At 43.0% G+C, this 23,637-nt stretch overlaps 1 protein-coding gene across 1 annotated transcript; it reads left to right on the top strand.

Moving 5' to 3' along the window:
• Window positions 1–13,654: 13,654 nt before the first annotated feature.
• Window positions 13,655–14,605, top strand: LOC142204349 (olfactory receptor 1f45-like). The gene has a single exon (XM_075275661.1). The coding sequence runs from the start codon at window positions 13,655–13,657 to the stop codon at window positions 14,603–14,605; it is 951 nt and encodes a 316-aa protein (XP_075131762.1).
• The last annotated feature ends 9,032 nt before the right edge of the window (window positions 14,606–23,637 follow it).

Below are 23,637 nucleotides of genomic sequence, written 5' to 3'. Positions count from 1 at the left end.
AATCTGTCTACCAAAGGTATTATACAATAAGACTTCAAAGGATTAAGAATAATATATGAGGGGCCAATGATGCATTACAAGTATGGAGGAACATAGACCAATAGTCACAAAGAGAAACTTCCACACTTTACTAGTATCAAACTGAACAAGTTTATTAGTATCCAAGCATAAAACCATGAAGATACAAATAACACTAAACATCAATGGGGGAATCGTGAAGATCATAATACCAGTAAGTACCAAGGTGATGTGTGCAGTGCACAATGAAGTGGGATCCCGGAGCTTTAAGCTATGACTTTGGGTAGGGATTAGGGTTGAGTGATCGGGATCGGAAAAGATCGGAAAAGATCGGAAAAGATCGGAAAGGACAGCATGGTGGCTCAGTGGTTAGCACTGCAGCCTTGCAGCGCTGGAGTCCTAGGTTCAAATCCTGCCAAGGGTAACATCTGCAAGGAGTTTATATGTTCTCCACGTGTTTGCGTGGGTTTCCTCCGGGTACTACGGTTTCCTCCCACACACCAAAGACATACTGATAGGGAATGTAGATTGTGAGCCCTATATGGGACAGTGACTAACAATATCTGTAAAGCACTGAGGAATATGATGGCGCTATATATGTAAGCATAATAAATAAAACAATAAAATTCCTATACATCTCAGATGTAGCAGAACTGAGTATACAATAAAGAGTCGATAGACAAGTCCACTTACCGCTGCCACTCCCCGTCTGTTCTCCTCTCGGTCCGTGCACGCCCCTAGCTCTCAGGTTACTGTTACAGACCTAGGAAGAAGGCAAGGCTTGTGGCTTAGGAGATGGTGGGTGGGTACTGTAACACTAGCCTGGGAGGTGGGGGCACATACGATGCTCTGAAGACATGCGCAGTAGAGAGAAGAAGGGGGGGTGAACATTGCAGATCAGTAGTGGCAGCTGGTAAGTAGACAACAGGGGGGACTTAGGTAGCCAGGGGATTTTTTAATCACTACACAGCATGGATTCTAACAATTAAAGCTTTCAATTGTTAGATTCTTATTGTGTAGTGACTAGGATTGTTTTTAAAATCCGATCTCCGATTAGTAAAAAAATCCCATTGACTTGCATTGGGATTTTCGAATGAAAAATGATCGGAAATCAGATTTCAAATTCGATCCTGGAAAGTCAAGATCGGCTCAACCCTAGTAGGGGTAATCATTTATTTCTGGTTTTTTAGGTCAGGGCTACAGTTTCCAGGTGAATGTAATGCACTATATGAAAAAAAAAATTGAAAATTGTTCCTCAAAATTTTGTATCATAATTGTATCAAAATCAAAAGGAGTTGAAGCTCCTTTCCTATTCCATTATGACTTTCCAAAGTAAGTCCCATAAAGGGATGAGGCGATGAGTTTAGTTTGAAGGAATTTGAGTGGCTACACGGTGTAAACAACCTAAGCTAGGGTTGAGCGATCGGGATTGGAAAAGATCGGATTCTGATCGGCGATTGAGCAAATTTCACGATCGTGAACAGGATCGGCTGGAAAATGATCAGAAATCAGGTTTTGAAATCTCAAGATCGTCTCAACCCTAAAAGTGACTTTTCCCATAGAGAAGCATTGACTAGGGTTGAGCGATTGGGATCAGAAAAGATCGGATTCCAATCGGCGATCGAGCAAATTTCATGATCGGGATCGGCTGGAAAATGATCGGAAATCGGATTTTAAAATTGATCCTGAAATCTCAAAGATCGGCTCAACCCTATTCTAAACTTATCCTTTTATCCTCTGTGGTTTTCACTGACCCCATACATTAAAAATGAATTGGCAGAGTTGGAAGTACGGACAGCTATAGGACCTAATCCATATGTTTAAGTTTTTCAATTTGGCCTGGACACAAAGCTTCAAAAACTATGGCTATGTCTATTGGCCCATTGAACTGGATGGGTCCCTAATTTTACAGATTCACAATGATAGACAAAATGTATGATCATGTGCATGAAGCCTTATAAAGTAGAGACTGTTATAGCTACAAAAGAGACCCAATTCCAGATGATCTCATACGGTTTATTAAATAAACTCAATACAGGTCTGATGTCCATATTCTTCAACCTGACGCTCAATCACTCCTTCTCCGAAATAAACTTCCTGGATGCAGTCATCAAGATACAGGACAACAAAATTGAGACATCACTGTATCGGAAACCAATTGACCGCCCTACCTACCTAAGATGGGATAGTTTTCATCCTAAACACATAAAGAACTCCATTGTATACAGCCAGGCCATCAGATACCATCGCATATGTTCAAACCCTGCAGATAGGGACGAACACCTTGGGGGCCTCAAAAACACATTCTTGAGGCAGGGTTACCATCCAAGAACAGTTGATAACCAAATCACCAGAGCCACCAGGATACCAAGATCAGAGTTATTAAAATACAATACCAAACAGGAGAACACTCGGGTACCCCTGGTTGTCACATACAACCCCCACCTGGAGACGCTGAGAGGAATCACACGCAAATTACATCCACTACTACAAAAAGACAATCGTCTAAAATCCATATTTTCTGACCCCCCTCTCCTATGCTACAGACAGCCACCAAACCTCAGGAATATGATTATTAGCAGCTCACTGTCACCTCCAACTAACACAGGAACATTTCCATGTGGACAGAAGAGGTGCAAAACCTGCCCGCACATACTGACCACTGACAGGATAGAGATACCAAACTCAAACAGGGAATATAAAATCCCAGGTACGTTCACCTGTAACACACCTAATGTGGTGTATTTGATCATTTGCACCAAATGTTCCACTGAAAATCTGTATGTTGGAGAGACCGGTCAGAAACTCCGAATGAGAATTAATTCACATCGCCATACAATCAAACAACAGAGAACTGATCTTCCCGTGCCAAGTCATTTTTGCCAGGAAGATCATAATATCACCAATGACATGAAAATCTTGATCTTAAAAGGGAACTTTAAATCAAGGAAACAGCGACTGATTTATGAGTACAAGGCCATGACCCTATTCCAGACGTTGGACAATGGGATGAACATCTCACGTGGGTTTATGTCTTTTTATACACATCATTAAGACAGCCATTAAGATAAGAACTGAGGGATCTGGCAATTGATTGTTTGTTGTTATAAGTATATAGTAATAAGCCTCTTCCCCCCCTCCCTCCTGTAATTCTAGCCCTGTGTCCAGTTATAAATATGCAGCCTCTAGAAAGTGTCTTTTAGTTATATCTGAAGAAGAAGCTCAGAGGAAAGCTTCGAAACGTCATATTCTGTCATCATTATGAGTTAGCCATTAAAAAAGGTATCACCTACTGAAGACTTGCAAAGTTTTTTTTGTTTTTCATATTCTTCTAGTCAGATAGGGAACATTGCAGGACAGACATGGAAACAGAAGCTTGGCCCAACTTTCCAGGATTGTTGACTCCATAATCCTTTCCTTATACACAGTATATCTGTGTATGACAATGCAAGAAGTCTCTGGACCTTCCATTAGGGTTTATCACAATATCATTATTCCATATGATGTATCTCATATGGGGGGGAATTTTAAATAAAAATCCATAATCCATAACAATTATTTTGTATTTCCACTTTATTATAGGCTGTAGCACTTCATGTTTTAATGGACATAACTGCGAGATTTGGGTAAGATGCAATTGAATCTGTGTCCTGATGCTATGGAGGGGCCTAACATTTTACTATAAGACATAGAAGTCAAATACTATAAATGCTGCAGCATAGTTGGGGCTTAAAGCTTCAGCCCTGGCCAATGGTTGCTGCAGATCCCATCAGTCCCTACTCTTTTTCTTAAAAACATATTCAATAGGGAGAATATTATGACTTGTCATATTCTATCTATAATAACAGTGTTTTGGAGAGGTCGTTGGGTCCCCTCGGGCTCTCATAAAACAGCTTACCATTGTGGGTGTTGGGGATGAGAACCTGTACAGCACCACTATCTTTCCTACTCCATGCTTCCATGCACCATGGACCATGTCTGGTCCAGAAAGACATTCAATATCATAAGTAGAGATGAGCGAACAGTGTTCTATCGAACACATGTTCGATCGGATATCAGGGTGTTCGCCATGTTCGAATCGAATCGAACACCGCGTGGTAAAGTGCGCCAAAATTCGATTCCCCTCCCACCTTCCCTGGCGCCTTTTTTGCACCAATAACAGCGCAGGGGAGGTGGGACAGGAACTACGACACCGGGGGCATTGAAAAAAATTGGAAAAAGTCATTGGCTGCCGAAATCAGGTGACCTCCATTTTAGACGAATAGTGGATTTCAAATCCGGGTCATATGAGAATGTGAACTTTGTGACTATGAGACAGGGATAGCTGTACAGGCAGGGATAACCTTTATTTAGGGGGGAATTTTATTAAAAATAACTTTTTGGGGCTCTATCGCGTGTGTAATTATGATTTTTGTGAGATAAACTTTTTCCCATAGGGATGCATTGGCCAGCGCTGATTGGCCGAATTCCGTACTCTGGCCAATCAGTGCTGGCCAATGCATTCTATTAGCTTGATGAAGCAGAGTGTGCACAAGGGTTCAAGCGCACCCTCGGCTCTGATGTAGGAGAGCCGAGGGTGCACTTGAACCCTTGTGCACCCTCGGCTCTGCTACATCAGAGCCGAGGGTGCGCTTGAACCCTTGTGCACACTCTGCTTCATCAAGCTAATAGAATGCATTGGCCAGCGCTGATTGGCCAATGCATTCTATTAGCCCAATGAAGTAGAGCTGAATGTGTGTGCTAAGCACACACATTCAGCTCTACTTCATCGGGCTAATAGAATGCATTGGCCAGCGCTGATTGGCCAGAGTACGGAATTCGGCCAATCAGCGCTGGCTCTGCTGGAGGAGGCGGAGTCTAAGATCGCTCCACACCAGTCTCCATTCAGGTCCGACCTTAGACTCCGCCTCCTCCAGCAGAGCCAGCGCTGATTGGCCGAATTCCGTACTCTGGCCAATCAGCACTGGCTAATGCATTGTATTGGCGTGATGAAGCAGTGCTGAATGTGTGTGCTTAGCACACACATTCAGCTCTACTTCATCGGGCTAATAGAATGCATTGGCCAATCAGCGCTGGCCAATGCATTCTATTAGCGTGAACTGAGTTTGCACAGGGGTTCTAGTGCACCCTCGGCTCTGCTACATCAGATTGCTACATCTGATGTAGCAGTGCCGAGTGTGCATCAGATGTGTAGTTGAGCAAAACTGACTCAGCACTGCTAAGTCTCTGCATTCGCATAGGAATGCATTGGCCAGCCTTCGGCCAATCAGCGCTGGCTCTGCCGGAGGAGGCGGAGTCTAAGGTCGGACCTGAATGGAGACTGGTGTGGAGCGATCTTAGACTCCGCCTCCTCCAGCAGAGCCAGCGCTGATTGGTCGAGTTCCGTACTCTGGCCAATCAGCACTGGCCAATGCATTTCTATGGGGAAAAGTTAGCTTGCGAAAATCGCAAACTGACAGGGATTTCCATGAAATAAAGTGACTTTTATGCCCCCAGACATGCTTCCCCTGCTGTCCCAGTGTCATTCCAGGGTGTTGGTATCATTTCCTGGGGTGTCATAGTGGACTTGGTGACCCTCCAGACACGGATTTGGGTTTCCCCCTTAACGAGTATATGTTCCCCATAGACTATAATGGGGTTCGAAACCCATTCGAACACTCGAACAGTGAGCGGCTGTTCGAATCGAATTTCGAACCTCGAACATTTTAGTGTTCGCTCATCTCTAATCATAAGATGTTGGTCCAGATCATCAACATCATGAAACCTGGTACATTTGTGTAGAATGAAACAAGATTGATTCCCCCGGGTCTTGTCCAGATCCAACTGAAGACAGAACATGAACATTAGCCATTTGCTGAAGCCATACACCCATTCTAGAAGCTCTGAAGATGTGTGATCAGCTCTCCCATAGGCTCCAAAATTCACAATTACACATAGTTGAAATGCATAGCTTGTATGGCTGAAAGATACATATTGCCATCAAGTTCAACCAGGAGATTGGAAAGGTCATGACATTCTATACTCTTCCATAAGCATTAATGCTATATTGCTCTAAAACAACATCTGAGCCTTTTTTGAAGCTGGGACCTCTGTGACCATCTTCTGGGGTAGGCTATTCCAAAGAATCACAGTTGTTACAGTATAGAACCAGCTTATGTGGTAGGCAATTCCACAGATGTGTCCGAAGGTAGACCACACGCTTCACAGGACCGTACCTGCCCAGAAAGCAGTGGTGCAGGAATTTACGGAGGCAGTAGTGGTAGCAGCCAGTCAGTGCAGAGTATTGGAGATAAAGTCAACTACTCGGCAGTGTGAAAGTTTTTTTTAACCACTTCAGTACCGGGCCAATTTGTAGTCCAGGACCAGACACATTTTAGGTTTATTTTGTATGTGCGGTTTTGAGGGCTGTAACATATTTCTGGTATGTCTCAGTCAACAAATTTTTGCGTCTTTTTTCGGGGACACATACGGCTTTATTTTTATGTTTTCCTTATTTTCGAATGTGTTTTAATTTTTTTTTTTTTATCCAGGAAAATATAAACAAAATAGGAAGGAAATTGTGTCTGGTTTTCAATTTATTTTATTTTTTTAAATTTAATAACACAAAGTGTCACTGAAAAACTTTATAATATAGTTTTTCCTCTCCGTTACGGTAATTTTTATTTTGTACGGTGTCGTCGGGGGCGGGGCTATAACCTTTAATAACGGCGTTTTTTTAGCGTATTATTTATTTATTTTTTATTATTTTATTTACATTTTTTTAACATTTTTTTATCATATTTTTTTTTTTTTTTTTTACAGATTGTGTCCCCATAAGGTGATAAGAGACCTTTGGGGACATCTGATCACTTATTTTTTTGTACTTGAGGCTGATTTCTCCTATAACTGGGGCTGCTACATTTAACCTCAGTTGCAGGAGAAATACAGCCTTCTGCACGCTGTATACACAGCTTACTGAGCTGATCTGGGGTCCTGTAGGACCCAGCAGCTTTTGCAAGACTCTGCTCCCGGCGGATCACGTGTCTGCCAGGTCAGAGGGCAGTTGATTTATAGCAGCGTCCATAGCTGTGTATACAGCGCTCATTGAGTGCTGTATACACAACGATCGAGAAGGCAGGGGAGATAATAAATCTGCCCTGTCTTCTCTCTGGGAGCTCCGGCTGAAGTTACAGCCGACTCCTATTGAAAGCAGCTGCACAATCTCCGTGCAGCTGCTGTGTTCTGATTGGACGTACAGGTACGTCCTGGCAGAACTAGGCAACCACTTCCCGGACGTATATAGTCTATGGGCGGTCTGGAAGTGGTTAAGCTCCCAGAGAGATTGAAAATGTCCATATATCAAATCTGTGGGCAGAAGGTGAAGTGTGGCCAGGGTGCCAATTTTGGCACCACTGCTCTGCGTCAATATACACAGCATCACTATAAAGTGATCTGGGAGAGTCATGGCTCCAATGTGGAGGTCCAGATTTGTCCCGGATGAATGTGAAAACCTTCCACGCTCAGTATACCTCACTAATAGAGATGAGTGAATAGTAAAGTATTCGATATTCGTTATTCATTTTGAATAACCGCTCAATATTCAACTATTCGTTCGAATATCAAGTCCTGGGGGTAACTTTTATTTAGAGGGCCGCAAAGGTGGAGAATTTGCTGAAACCAATACTAGCGGTAATGGTCCTCTAATATGGGACTCTACATTACCTATATAGGGTTCTGATCAGGTGTAAATATTCCAAACAACATGCTCCAGTACTTTACATGTAGATCAGAAACCACTTTCCCTTCCGACACCAGATTTAACCAAGCTTCACCATCATCATGCTGCTGAGATGGAGCCACTAAAGGAAACCTTGCCTTCCAAGGCATGTCCTGGAGCTGCGACTGAGCCAAATCTAAACACAGAGTCCTTTGGAACAGAACAAAATTCACCATCAGTGTTTTTGGCCCTTTGGGTGAGTTGAGCCTTGCACCAGCATGTGTCCCGTAACATCAGGTGGGCCCTAAGTTCTGCGCAAAGTTGCACAAAGTTCCACTTGACCACCGATGCGTGGACTGCATGCGGCCAGAGACGCTGCATCTCAATCGCAGCACACTGCCTAAGTGTAGTTGAGGCTGGGACCGTGTCGCAAACTGTGGCGGCCTGCCTTCTCTCCCCACCCAATATTCCTGGCAGGAGTGCTGAAACACCACCCTCCTCCTCCTCCTCCGTTAAATCGACCCCAGTTGTGAGCTGGAAGCGCTGCAACACTGGCGTGAGAAGACGTCAGCAGGCTGTGCTGAAGCTCATCAGCTTGGGGGACAGACAGCACACTGCCTCCGAGGTCAGGGATGCCATCCTGGATGAGATGGCAATGTTTTTTGCCCCACTGCCCTGGGCCCAGGTGCAGGTTGGTGTATGTGATAATGGCCAGAACCTGGTAGCAGATCTGGAGCTCGCCAGACACAAACACGGTCCACACATGGCCTACGTTTTCAAATTATTGGTGCAATGGTTTCTAACAACTTACCCCAATTTACACAAGCTACTGGTTAAAGTGAGGCACTTGTGTTTCCACTTTGGCAAGTCTACAGTACCTGGTGCTAGCCTCAATACACTCCAGCAATGCCTACATGTGCCTGAAGCACCAGCTATTGTGCAAAGTCACCACACGCTGAAACCCTAGATACCGTATGTTGAGCAGGGTGTGTGAGCAGCAGAGACCTTTGAAGGAGTTCCATCTAAAAAACCCAAGGGTTCATCAAAGTCAGCTCCCTCAGTTTCTGCACCATGAGTTTCCATGGGTGGCAGAGTTATGTCAAATCCTATCCCATCCTTTCCACTGGACAAGAAACATTAGCATGCACTCATCACAATTCCTGATATGACAGTTGTGTTAAGTAGGGTGCAGGGTACAACGAAGACCAGGCCCGAGCACAAGGAACAGGTGTTACAATGGCTAGCGGATAATGCTTCCAGCTGCTTTTCCACCAGCCAGTCAGCCACTACCTGCAGTCATGTTCATACCCAAGAGTCTGCCCCTCCTTCCCCCAACATGTCCAATCTTCTCAACAGAGTCATCCCACCCTTTCCCTCTCCCAGGATCTATTTTTGGGTCCTTTTACTGTCTCTCCCTCTGTTGAACCACTTCCCAAATCCCAGGAGCTACCAGACGACTTTGTGTGTACTAATGCCCAAACACTGGAGCATCCACCATCACCTGGCAATTTTGTGGTTGTGGACCCGCAACCAGCATTTTCCGTCCTCAGTGATGATGATGAGACACAGTTGCCATCAGGGCAGGCTGTTGTCATGTGCGGTTTGCAATAAGACGAGAGTGAGCAATAGGAAGAAGAGTTGGTGGATGACGAGGCCACCAACCCTAAATGGACAGGGGTGATGTGTAGCGGGGAATGCAGTGTAGATGTGGAGGCAAGCTAAGCAGGGAAAAAGGTGGCTACAGGCAAAGGCATGTCCAGAGGCAGCAAGGCCAAAGATTTTCTGTGTACTAGCCACTCATGCAAAACTCGCCCATGTTGCCAGACTAATTCCTCCAATAGGCTAACAACTGCCATCCGGTCCACACCCACCAGGGACACACTCTCCAAGCTCTGGTACATGTTAATGGCACCTCCTGGCCAAACTACTGCCACTGAGGGGCCTAGTGTCACCAGGAGCGACAAGTATAGGCGCATGTTGCGGGAGTACCTAGCCAACCACAGCCCTGTCCTCTCCGATCCCTCTGCGCCCTACATTTAGTGGGTCTCCAAGTTGGATTTGTAGCTGGAACTTGTGCTGTATGCATTGAAGGTCCTTTCTTGCCTTGACGCCAGCGTGCTATCGTAAAATGTCTTCAGCGCAGCCGGTGGCATCATCACGGATAAGCACAACCAGCTGTCAGCTGACAGTGCTGACTGGCTGCGCTGATCAAAATGAACAGCCACTGGATAGACCCATCATTTTCATGTCCAGCAGTGTCAAGCACCCTGACATGAAGTTTGATGTGTGTGCTCACCCTCGACAATTCTTCCTCCTCCTCCTCCTCATATTACTCCACCATCAGTGTTGCACAATTCTGCTCCTTCTAGGCTCAATTCACACTAATTCCCCCAAACTCTTCTGGTTAGAGGCTCAATCCACCCTGATTCCCCCCAACTGTGCTGGTTGGAAGCTCATTATAAGCCATGCCAAGTAGCACACTGGCACACATGGCTGACTTCATGTTAGGTTTCTTTTCAAGAGACAAAGGCATAGTTCACATCATGGAGAGCAAACAATAATGGATTTTTGCAATCCTCGACCCCCGGTATAAGTTAAAAATCTCATCTGTTGTTCTGGTACAGGAGAGGAAAAAAATCACACAAATGATATGTAAATATGGAGGCAGGCTAAGCAGGAAGAAACATGGCTAGAAGCAGAGGCATGGATAGGAGTGATGTATAGCGGGGAAAGCAGTGTAGATGTGGAGGCAAGCTAAGCAGGAAAAAAGATGGCTACAAGCAGAGGCATGGACAGGATGTCTAGTGGTGAAAGCAGTGTAGGTGTGGATGCAAGCGCAGCAGCAAAAAGGGTGGCTAGAGGTAGAGGCATGTCCAGAGGCAGCTAGGCCACTCATGCAAAACTCGCCTGTGTTGCCAGACTTATTTGAGATCTCTCTGTGTCTTTGAGGAGTACACCAAGAGAGTCAGCTGTGACGACGCACTCATGAGTGTTACAATCCCGCTCCTGTGTGTGATGCGAGAATCCCTCATCTCCATCATGGTTAACGCATTGTATGCTGTGGAGTCGGGCATAGAAGCAGAACCTACCAGCAGGATAGTCAGTACACACTCCTGTCCGCTTCTCAGCGTACATTGATGGGGGAAGAGGAGGATGACGAAGTGGCAGATAATCTCATTGTCACACAAGTCTAAACTGAGTAGGGGCTCTGAAAAGAGCAACCTTACCACCTTTTGCGTGTGCTGTCATTTGGAAGGCAAGCCCTGGGCTCAGTGGGAGAGAGCAAACGCAGGACAATTGTCGCCCAGCGTTGCCAACACTGCCTCCTCCACTGTTTACAGTGCTGGTGCTGCAGTCCAGACCACCAGCCTAGACACCTACACATCTGTCTCTGACACTTTGGGGAGTTCACTCTCATCCGCCTCCCAGGCGTTTCATTGCAAGCAGAAGTATAGCGCAAGCTGGATACTCAGGCCTTCCATCACCAGATGGCAGCTGGGGCACCTCCCTATGCTGGGCCTAGCCATTACTACTTTTCTTGGTGTGCTGTCTCTGCCTTGTGCCTGCACATGTCCCATAACATCAGTTGGGCCCAGAGCTCCGCGCTTTGCTGCAAGGTCCAAGGTCAGGGATGCTGCTTCTCTGTAATGACAGGCCGGGTGAATGTAGTGGAGTCTGGGGTGGCCTATCTCCTCTCCCAGCCCAAAATTCATGGCAGGGGTTCTCTGAAAGCCTCCATCCCAGCTAAGAGCTGGAAACGCTGTAACACTGGCGTGGGGAGATGTCAGCAGGCCATACTGAAGCTCATCAGCTTGGGGGACAGACAGCACACTGCCTGTGAGGTGAGGGATGCCATCCTGGATGATATGGCAATATGGTTTTATCCGCTGCACCTGGGCCCAGGCATTTTTGCGTATGTGATAATGGCCGGAACCTGGTAGCAGATCTGGAGCTTGCCAGACTCAAACACAGTCCACACATGGCCCACGTTTTCAACTTGTTGGTGCAAAAGTTCTTTGAAACCTACACCATTGTGCCGGATATACTTTTCAAAGTGCAGCCATTTTCATAAGTGAGAAGTAGCCTCTGCTAGGCTAAAAACATTCAGAGCACACTCCTGTCATCTTCGCACCGTTGGCTGGCGGAGGAAGACGAAGGGGATGAAGTGGCATTTCATGTCACTGTCCCACACGAGGCTTGAGGGTGAAGTTCAGTGCATCCCGACGCTTTAGCGTGGATGGTGTGAAGGGGATTGGAAAATGGAGGAAATTATGAGTGACCCTTACAGTTAGGGCCAGCAAAGTCATGCCAAGTAACACACTGGCACAAATGGCTGACTTCATGATGGGTTGCTTGTCAAGAGACAAAGGAATAGTTCACATCATGGAGAGCAAACAATACTGGATTGAACAAAAAATTGGATTGAGCTGATATAGCCTGACTGATTTGCTGTGTATCACACTTAGCTTTTTGGGGGGTAGACCCCTAAAAATCAGATTGAGTTTATATAGCCTGACTGATTTGCTGTGTATCACACTTAGCTTCGGGGGGTACAGCATTAAAAACAGGTTTGACCATACATGGCCTGACTGAAAGAACGGCTGTGTCTCCCACTTAGCATTGTGGGTTAGACCCTTAAAAATTGGATTGAGTGGACATAGCCTGACTGAATTTCTGTCTCCCACCTAGGTTTTGGGGGTACACACCCTGGATATCTGGATTGAGCATACCTAGTCGGACCTAATTGCTCTGTATCCCTGTTTTGGGGTTACACAGCCTGAAAAGCTATTTTTTCACGTATATAGCAAGAACTGCCTGCTGTGAATTCCTGCTATGTTTTTGGGGGACACCCCCCCCCCCAATAAAAGCTGTTTGTCTGGTATATAGCAACAAGTAACTGTTCTGTATCCGTTTTCCACCATCCGTGGAAAGTTGGACTCCTCTCCCTGCAGTGTATAGCTCTGAGAGCTGTTGTTCTTCGGTTTTTCCCTGCCTATCTGAAGCTAAATCCTATCTAGCCCTCTGCAGATATGTCTCTCTCCCTATCTCTGACTGCAAAAATGGCGAACATGGCGGCGGCCTTTCTTATAAATGGGAGGTCACATGTTTTCGGCAGCCAATGGGTTTCTTCAATTTTTTTTAACTGCCTCTGTTTTCGTAGTTCCTGTCCCACCTCCCCAGCGCAGTTATTGGTGCAAAAAACGCACCAGGGAAGGTGGGAGGGGATACAAATTTTTGCTGCGTTTGCCTCGTGGTACTCGATCGGAATCAAATACCTCAAACGGCCTGATATTCGATCGAGCGGTGTTCGCTCATCTCTACTCACTAACAGCCTGGAATAGGAGCACCACAAACTTATCAATAACTTCTATACCGATGTGTGAATACGCCTTTCCTCTTGGCTCTAGAAATTTCAAGATTAGTGACACAAAATGACCAGCTTAGGGGGACTAAAAAGTTTATGTCATGTCATCCACTCAACCTGGGATATGTTTAATGAGAAGTCAATGTAAGGAAGGACACGTCTGTATTATTCATTGCTCAGTCTGATATTACATAGAGAATATTCGGCCATAACAAGCATCTCCCAATGTGCAAATTAAATATAAATTACTGTAACCTCCAGTCTCATCTGTTTGCTTCATCCACTTATCATTAGGATCATTATTTCAGGATCCTGGGAGGATTTTTCTTGTTTAACACAAACTATAAAAACCTCAACATCTGAGAAGTATCAGTGGTTACATGCGAAGACCCAGCAATACGTATATATCACATCAAGGCTGATAATACCCCGGAGCTCTTGTGACTCTACTCTAAGGGGACTATTAGTAAGTTGTCCTCTACTACATGGTGGTGTTTTCATATGATACAATTTAGATTTTTTTGTTTAGATATCCGCCTAAATTTCCAACTCATTGAAACTTTATCATAATATAAATGATGTGTGAGGAGAACCAGACACAAGTCACTCAGATACGTCTTCTTGGATTCCGAGGTCTACACAAATACAAACCTCTTCTATTCATCGTGTTCCTCTTGACTTACATATTTATACTGGCTGGAAACCTTCTCATCATCCTATTAGTGACCACTATTGACCACCTGAAGACCCCAATGTTCTACTTTCTGAAACATTTATCCACAGCTGATGTCTTACTCACCACCACCATTGTCCCCGTGATGTTGGACATGATATTTGTTGAGGAGGGCGTCTTGTCCTTTTTGGGCTGTGCATTGCAGTTGTATTTCTTCAGTATATTTGGAATTGTTCAATGTTTCCTCATTGCCGTCATGTCCTATGATCGATATTTGGCCATTTGCCATCCATTACGTTATTCTTCACTGATGAGTCCAGATCTTTGCCTTCTGCTTGTTATTGGGTCGTGGGTTCTAGTCAATGTGTCATCTTTTAGTGAAATCTTTATTCTTATCCACTTTAACTTCTGTGGCCTGAATTCCATTGACCACTTCTTCTGTGACTTAGGTCCCATATTGGATTTGGCCACTTCAGATACAACGAGTTTGAGATTACATGACAATGTTGCTGCCATTGTCACTATTTTTTTACCATTTGTTTTTATCATTGTGACCTACTGTTGTATTTTCTTCACCATCCTTAAAATTTCTTCAGCTTATGGTAGAAGAAAAGCTTTCTCCACTTGTACCTCCCACCTGATCACTGTCTGCGTATATTATGGATCCCTAATCACAGTATACATGGTCCCAGCTGATGAGAGCACATCCAGTACCAACAAATACAAATCCCTTTTGTACATAGTAGTGACCCCATTGATGAATCCCATTATCTACAGCCTGAGGAACAACAAGATGAAGAAAGCTATGCAGAAAATGGTCAGTCACATCTATCACAATGGATGGAAAAGATGAAACATCATCCAAAGGTATTATACAATAAGACTTCAATGGATTAAGAATAATATATGAGGGGCCAATGATGCATTACAAGTATGGAGGAACATAGACCAATAGTCACAAAGAGAAACTTCCACACTTTACTAGCATCAAACTGAACAAGTTTATTAGTATCCAAGCATAAAACCATGAAGATACAAATAACACTAAACATCAATACTCGGAGTATGGGGGAATCGTGAAGATCATAATACCAGTAAGTACCAAGTCGATGTGTGCAGTGCACAATGAATTGGGATCCCGGAGCTTTAAGCTATGACTTTGGGTAGGGATAATAATTTATTTCTGCTTTTTTAGGTCAGGGCTACAGTTTCCAGGTGAATATAATGCATTATATGAAGAAAAAATTGAAAATTGTTCCTCAAAATTTTGTATCAAAATTGTATCAAAATCAAAAAGAGTTGAAGCTCCTTTCCTATTCCATTATGACTTCCCAAAGTAAGTCCCATAAAGGGATGAGGCAATGAGTTTAGTTTGAAGGAATCTGAGTGGGTACACGGTGTAAACATCCTAAACTAGGGTTGAGGGATCAGAAAAGATCAGATTCCAATCAGCCATCGAGCAAATGATCAGAAATCGGATTTTAAAATCGATGCTGAAATCTCCAGATCGGCTCAACGCTATCCTAAACTTATCCTTTTATCCTCTGTGGTTTTCACTGACCCCATACATTACAAGTGAATTGGCAGAGTTAGAAGTACGGACAGCTATAGGACCTAATCCATATGTTGAGGCTCTTCAATTCAGTCTGGACACATAGCTTCAAAAACTATGGGTATGTGTATGGGCCCATTGAACTAGATGGGTCCCTAATTTTACAGATTCACAATGATAGATAAATGTATGGTCATGTGCATGAAGCCTTATAAAGTAGAGACTGATATAGCTACGGAAGAGACCCAATTCCAGATGATCTCATATGGCTTGTCAAATGAACTCAATACAGGTCTGATGTCCATATTCTTCTAGTCAGATAGGGAACATTGCAGGACAGACATGGAAACAGAAGCTTGGCCCAACTTTCCAGGATTGTTGACTCCATAATCCTTTCCTTATACACAGTATATCTGTGTATGACAATGCAAGAAGTCTCTAGACCTTCCATTAGGGTTTATCACTACTAAAGTCAATATCATTATTCCATATGATGTATCTCACAAACCAAACTGTTGTATTATTTATATTTTTGGGAATTCTTAAATAAAATCCCATTATCCATAACAATTATTTTGCATTACCAATTTATTCTATACTGTAGCACTTCATACTTTAATGGACATAACCCCAAGATTTGGGTAAGTTGCAATTGAATCTGTGTCCTGATGCTATGGAGGGGCCTAACATGTTACTATAAGACATAGAAGTTAAATACACTGTCTACCAATAAGTACTTGGACACGTGAGAGAAAAACACCATTCCTTCCTATCTAATAGTTGGTAGAGCCCAGCAGATGCTTCCTTATGGATGAGATTGATTGACACAATACTCCCAGATGCCTTTTGATTCTCTAGGTGTATATGAGCCATCGGTTGGGTGCGGTTTCTCTGGCCAGCACTCGTCGGTCTCTATTTCCCAGTTTCGGGGATCTTCCGATTCGGGGCACATTCCGATAATCACCGTTCACCTTCCACTTCGTAATCCCATAGGCCATTATCAATTTTGAGTAATTCAGTTCACTTGCTATGTCCCTTAAGGATCGACTATTTCTGTGGTATCCAACAATTACCCCTTTGTCGGAATCGGACAACTATGCACTTTGTGGCATCTTCTATGCGACTAATGCCAATGCTGTTTCCTATATGATATTTAATGGCGGAAGGCGAGACACTGCAGATATCTTCGTTTGCATGGGTGTTCAAATACTTTTTGGTAGACAGTGTACCATAAATGATGCAGAATAGTTGGGGCCTAAAGTTTCAGCCTTGGTCACTGGATGCTGCAGATCTCATCAGTCCTTACTCTTTTTCAATCAATCAATCAAACAAACAAGCTTTATTGGCACGTCCGAATAGATATTTGGCATTGCCAAAGCTCGTAAAGTGTGTGTGGGGGAGAGTGGTGGGTATGGGGGGGGGGGGTGATTTGGAGTATAACAGTCCGTGGGGTCTCATCTTCCTCTTAGTTGGTGACAGCTGTATGGGGGGGGGGGGGTGATTTGGGGTATAACAGCCTGTGGGGTTTCATCTTCCTCTTAGTTGGTGACCGCTATATGGGGAGGTGGGGTGGGGTGGTTGGTTTGGGGTATAACAGTCCATGGGGTCTCATCTTCCTCTTATTTGGTGACAGCTGGACACGTATTGGGCAGCGATCTCCACAGTGGCCTCTTCTTCTGCCAGTAGGATGTAGAGTTTCCTCTTCTCATCTGGGATTTGGGCAGAGAGTCTTTGGTAGTAGACGGCCCTCACAGCTGAGTATTTGGTGCAGTGTAGCAGGAAGTGGGTCTCGTCTTCTAGGACCCTCTGGTCACAGTGCTGGCACAGTCTGTTCTCCCGTGGCTTGTACGTCTGCCTGTGTCACCCCGTCTCCATCTCCAGGCTGTGGGCGCTCAGTCTGTACCGGCTCAGGGTCTGTCTGTGTTTGGGGTGGGGTATTCTTTCCAGGTAGGTGGCCATCATGGAGTCCCTTTGTAGGGATTGGTACATGGTGAGTTTCTTGGAGTTATTTATTGCGCTTCTCCATTCCTCGTTGTATTTGTTAAAATCACATTCAATAAGGAGAATTTTATGAGAGAATAAATAACAAGTGATCCGGACACTTGCTTTCCTTGGATGGGACTGCGCTGCTGAGCTGCTGCCTCTTGTAACAAGGGCATGCACTTGGTAAAGAAGCCAGTCCGTTCAAGAAATGCAAGTGTCTGGAGCACGCTGCAGCATGTGGCCAGTTCTGGTGCTGTGATACTCAGGACTAGGTCGGCCTCAGATAAATCACCTAGGTTTTGGGGGTACACACCCTGGATATCTGGATTGAGCGGACATATTCTGACCAAATTTTGGTGTGTCCCACCTAGATTTTGGGGGTACACACCCTGGATATCTGGATTGAGCGTACATAGTCGGACCTAATTGCTGTGTATCCTTGTTTTGGGGTTACACACTGCCTGAAAAGCTGTTTTTCACGTATATAGCAAAAACTGCCTGCTGTGGATTCCTGCTATGTTTTTGGGGGACACCCCCTGAAAAAAGCTGTTTGTCATGTATATAGCAAGAAGTATCTGTTGTGTATCCCTGTTTTCCACTGTCCATGGAAAGCTGGACTCCCGTCCCTGCAGTGTATAGCTCTGAGAAGAGCTGTTGATTTTCTTCTTTAGTTCTTGCCTGCCTATCTGAAGCTAATCACTATCTATCCCTCAGCTGCTATGTCTCTCTCCCTATCTCTGACCGCAAAAATGTGAATATTGTTGGTATGTACATATATGCAACAGATATAGACTTATTGTATTATACTGTGTAGGAGGAACTTATAGCTTCCGGACACTAGATGGCGATGTTATTATTGTTATATGCTGAACACAGTATAATTGTATGCTATAGAGACTTGTTTGTTCTCACCATGCTGCATATCTATGGTTAGTTCTTTCCAGTGTATTCCTTGTTATGTTGCTATATAGACATGATGCTGATGTCACCTCATGTTCTGAGAAGTAAACTGAAGATTAACCCATATAATCTACTCTGAAGCTTTCTTCTGCGACTGCACTCTGCAACAGGTTATGGGCCCAGGCACCCAGGCACCCAGACAAACTCAGGCACCCAGGTAGCCCAGGACCCAGAAAGACCCAGACACACAGACCCCAGCAACCAGACCCAGCAACAAGCCCCAGCAACCAGGCAGAGAAGACAAGAGGACTCTGTGAATGCAAAAGAATTCTCCAGAACAAGTCTCTACACAAAGTAAGATAAGTTAAAGATGAACAGCAGCTCAGAGCTCAGACTTACAGTAGCTAAGCTGAACAATGAGAACTATCAGTTATGGAAGTTCAAAGTGGAGATGTTGTTGTCTAAGGATGATTTATGGGAGGTGATCACCACAGATAGACCTAATGAGAATGATCAGACATGGGAGAAGAAAAACAGACAAGCTAGAGCTACGATCAGCTTATTAGTGGAGGATGATCAGCTAATACACATAAAGAATGAGGATACAGCAAAGGGAATGTGGCAAGCTTTGAAAAAGTTACATGAAAGATCCAGTTTAAATCACAAGTTATTTCTGCTAAGGAAACTGTACAACATGAGATTAAGTGCAGAGAAAGACATGCATGAGCACATAAACGCCATGATGGAAGTGATAACACAGCTGAGATCTATTGGTGAAGATATTCAGGAAAGTCATATAGCAGCGATATTATTATGCAGCTTACCAGATTCGTATACTGCTCTGATAAACGCTCTAGAAACAAGACCTGAAGCAGAGATCACACTAGAGTTTGTAAAGACCAGACTCATAGATGAATACCAGAGAAGGAAAGAGCAAACTAAAGAATCCACAGAAGAGGTTAGTGGGAATGCTCTTAAGGTTACAGATAAAAAGCGCCACAAGACAGAAACAAGAGAGTGTTTCAGATGTAAGAAAAAAGGACATTTAAAGAAAGATTGTACAATATGGAAAGCAGAACAACAAAAATTACAACAGAGACACAGTAAACAGAAAGTGAAAAGCTCCATTTCTAACTCACATGCAGATCACTGCAATGGTACGTTTAAAGCAGCTGATAAAAAGTCATCATCATCATCATCAAGTTGGTTTATTGACTCAGGAGCAACAAGTCACATGACAAGTAATAGAAGTTTCTTTACTGAGCTTGATTTAGATAAGAAGGAAGCCATTTATCTTGCAGATGGGAGCAGAATAACAGCAGAAGGTATTGGACAAGGAATGTTGATCTGTTCTGATAAATCTGGAAATAATGTAAAAGTACTAGTAAAGGATGTATTGTATGTTCCAGGACTAGAAGGAGGATTGTTATCCGTAAAACGTCTAACAGCTAAAGGACTTACTGTAAAATTCAAAGATGATAAGTGTACAATCCTAGCAGGAGACAAGGTTATAGTCAGTGTAACTGCAGGAGAACAATTATATCATCTAGACACAGTACAGGAACAGGTGAAGTTATGTACACATGATCACAAGAATTGTATTCATGTATGGCATAGACGTCTAGGACACCGACATCCTGAAAGTATAATGGCATTACAGAAGAAACATCTGACAAAAGATCTATTAATATCTAATTGCTCAATGACCATGAAGTGTGAATGTTGTATAAAATCAAAGGTTACAAGAGTGTCAATGTCTAAAGAAAGTGAAACAAGAAGCAAAAGACCACTTGACTTGGTACATACTGACGTATGTGGACCCATGAAAGTGACCACATCAGGAGGTAATAGATACATGGTGACCTTCATAGATGACTGTTCAAGATACACAGTCACGTACTTAATAAAGAACAAAAGTGAAGTTTTCAGTAAATTTCAAGACAAAGTCGAGTAACAAGTCTCGAAGGAAGCCAATCATCATTAGAGGTGATAATGGAGGTGAAATTACAGGACACCAAATAGAAAACTACTTAAAACAGAATGGAATAGAGCATCAAAAGACTGTTCCATACACACCTGAGCAGAATGGGGTAGCAGAAAGAAAAAACAGAACTTTGACTGAAATGATAAGATGTATGCTGACAGATTCCAAACTACCAGAGAAATATTGGGGTGAAGCAGCAATGACGGCCACTTATCTGCAAAACAGACTTTTTTTTCAAGGAAACTGAAAAAGACCCCATATGAGCTATGGCAAGGTAATAAACCAAGTGTGAAATATTTAAGAGTTTTTGGTTGTAAAGCCTTTGTGTTAGTTCCAGAAGAGAAAGGATCCAAACTTCAAAACAGAGCCGTAGAAGGAATATTTGTTGGATACAGTGAAAACTGCAAAGGATACAGAATCCTAGATCCCAAGACAGACAGAGTTACAGTGAGTAACAGTGTGACATTCATTGAGGATCTAAATGATGACGTAATGACATCACTGGAAATGAGAAATGATGAAAGCAGTGATATCAATGCAGGAATATCTGATGAGAAAGAAAGGGAAATTGGCAAAAATCAAAACACTGAAAGTAAAGAGATACAAGAACAGGCAAACAATGAACCAAGACGTTCAATAAGAGAGAACAAGGGAAAACCACCTGTACGTCTTTCATACAAGGCGAGTACAAAGAAGATATATGAACCTACATCTTGGGAAGACATATCAAAACTCTCAGAAGAAGAAGCTAACAAATGGATAAAAGCAACAGAAACAGAAATGAAATCCATGCACGATAATAAGGCCTGGACACTGACAGAATTACCAGAAGGAAGAAAAACTATAGGATGTAAATGGGTTTTTAAGGTAAAATATCAAACGGATGGCACAGCTGAACGATATCGAGCGAGACTCGTAGCTAAAGGTTATACTCAGAAATATGGAGAAGACTATGATGAAGTTTTTGCACCAGTCGTCAAACATACTACAATTAGAACCTTGTTTGCAGTTGCAGCAACAAAACAAATGCAATTGAGACATCTGGATGTAAAGACAGCGTTCCTAAATGGAGGTTTAACAGAAGATATCTACATGGAACAACCTCCAGGATACAAAGATCAAAGAAAACCAAACATGGTTTGTAAGCTACAGAAAAGTATCTATGGTTTAAAGCAAGCCGCTAAAGCCTGGAATGATAAAGTCACAGAAGTGCTCACAAATGAACGTTTTCAAAGAAGTAAAGCAGATCCGTGTCTATACACAAAGAAACTGGGAGACAGATGGGTCTATGTACTGATATATGTGGACGATATTTTAGTTTGTTTTGAAAAAGAAAGGGATGTAACAAAATTACAGAAAATTCTGGATCAACACTTTGAGATCAAAGATTTGGGAAATGTGAAACAGTAACTAGGGATACAAATAGAAAGAGAAGAAGATGGAAGTTATCTTCTTAACCAAAGTCATATGATTCAGGACATCATTGAAACATTTGGATTGAAAGATGCGAAACCAGTAAAGTCTCCAATGGAAATCAACTATCTGAAGGAGATGAACAGTGAACAAAATATGTTGCCAGACAACGAACAGTACAGAAAGGCAATAGGAAAATTACTGTATCTTGCAACTGTTACAAGACCAGACATTGCAGCAGCAGTAGGAATTTTGAGCAGAAAGGTGTCAAAACCAAATAAAATGGACTGGAATGCCGTAAAGAGAGTAATACGTTACTTGAAAGGAACTATCGATGTTAAACTAAAACTACCTGCAAGTAACAAATGCATTTTAACTGGATATGTGGATGCAGACTGGGCTGGAGATACACTTGACAGAAAATCTACCAGTGGTTATCTTTTCTTACTCTCAGGTGGACCAATTAGTTGGGCTAGTAAAAAACAATCAATAGTGACACTGTCGACAACAGAAGCAGAGTATGTTGCCGCAGCACAAGCAGCTCAAGAAGTCTTATGGTTGAGACAACTACTGACAGACTTAGGAGAACAACTGTTGGAACCAACAAAGTTGTATGAAGACAATCAAGGTTGTATTGTTCTTGCTCAGACGGAAAGAGTTAATCCAAGAACAAAACACATTGATATAAAGTTTCATTTTTTGAAGGATTGCCAGGAGCAAGGAATGCTGAAGTTAGAGTATTGTCCAACTGAAGATATGACAGCCGATATTCTCACTAAGGCATTGAATGCTGAAAGACATCAGAAACTGATGAAGAAATTAAGTTTGACTGAATAAGTCTTTATTGTTGAGAAAGGGTGTTGGTATATACATATATGCAACACATATAGACTTATTGAATTATACTGTGTAGGAGCAACTTATAGCTTCCGGACACTAGATGGTGATGTTATTATTGTTATATGCTGAACACAGTATAATTGTATGCTATAGAGACTTGTTTGTTCTCACCATGCTGCATATCTATGGTTAGTTCTTTCCAGTGTATTCCTTGTTATATTGCTGTATAGACATGATGCTGATGTCACCTCATGTTCTGAGAAGTAAACTGAAGATTAACCCATATAATCTACTCTGAAGCTTTCTTCTGCGACTGCACTCTGCAACAAATATGGCGGCGGCCGTTCTTATGAATTGGAGGTCACATGTTTTCGGCAGCCAATGGGTTTTTTAAATTTTTTTCAACTGCCTCCGTTATCGTAGTTCCTGTCCCACCTCCCCTGCACAGTTAGTGGTGCAAAAAACGCACCAGGGTAGGTGGGAGGGAATACAAATTTTTACTGCTTTTGCCTCGTGGTGTTCGATCGGAATCAAATACCTCGAACGGCCTGATATTCGATCGAACAGTGTTCGCTCATCTCTACTCACTAACAGCCTAGAATACAAGCACCACAAACTTATAGCTAACTTCTATACCGATGTGTGAATACGCCGTTCCTCTTGGCTCTAGAAATTTCAAGATTAGTGACACAAAATGACCAGCTTTGGGGGAAATAAAAAGTTTATGTCATCTCATCTACTCAACCTGGGATATGTTTAATGAGAAGTCAGTGTAAGGAAGGACACGTCTGTATTATTCATTGCTCAGTCTGATATTACATAGAGAATATTCGGCCATAACAAGCTTCTCCCAATGTGCAAATTAACTATAAATTACTGTAACCTCCAGTCTCATCTGTTTGCTTCATCCACTTATCATTAGGATCATTATTTCAGGATCCTGGGAGGATTTTTCTTGTTTAACACAAACTATAAAAACCTCAACATCTGGGAAGTATCAGCGGTTACATGCGAAGACCCAGCAATACGTATATATCACATCAAGGCTGATAATACCCCGGAGCTCTTGTGACTCTACTCTAAGGGGACTATTAGTAAGTTGTCCTCTACTACATGGTGGTATTTTCATATGATACAATCCAGAGTTTTTTGGGTTTTTTTGTTTAGATATCCCCCTAAATTTGCAACTCATTGGAATGTTATCATAATATAA

The sequence above is a fragment of the Leptodactylus fuscus genome, chromosome 5 (genome assembly GCF_031893055.1).
Source record: "Leptodactylus fuscus isolate aLepFus1 chromosome 5, aLepFus1.hap2, whole genome shotgun sequence".
Classification (NCBI taxonomy): Eukaryota; Metazoa; Chordata; class Amphibia; order Anura; family Leptodactylidae; genus Leptodactylus; species Leptodactylus fuscus.
The sequence above is the reverse complement of the archived record's forward strand: the minus strand, read 5'-3'. Positions and strand labels throughout refer to the sequence as shown.

Coding starts and splice junctions, on each gene's coding strand:
- LOC142204349 (XM_075275661.1), top strand. CDS start 13,655: ATGATGTGTGAGGAGAACCAGACACAAGTCACTCAGATACGTCTTCTT.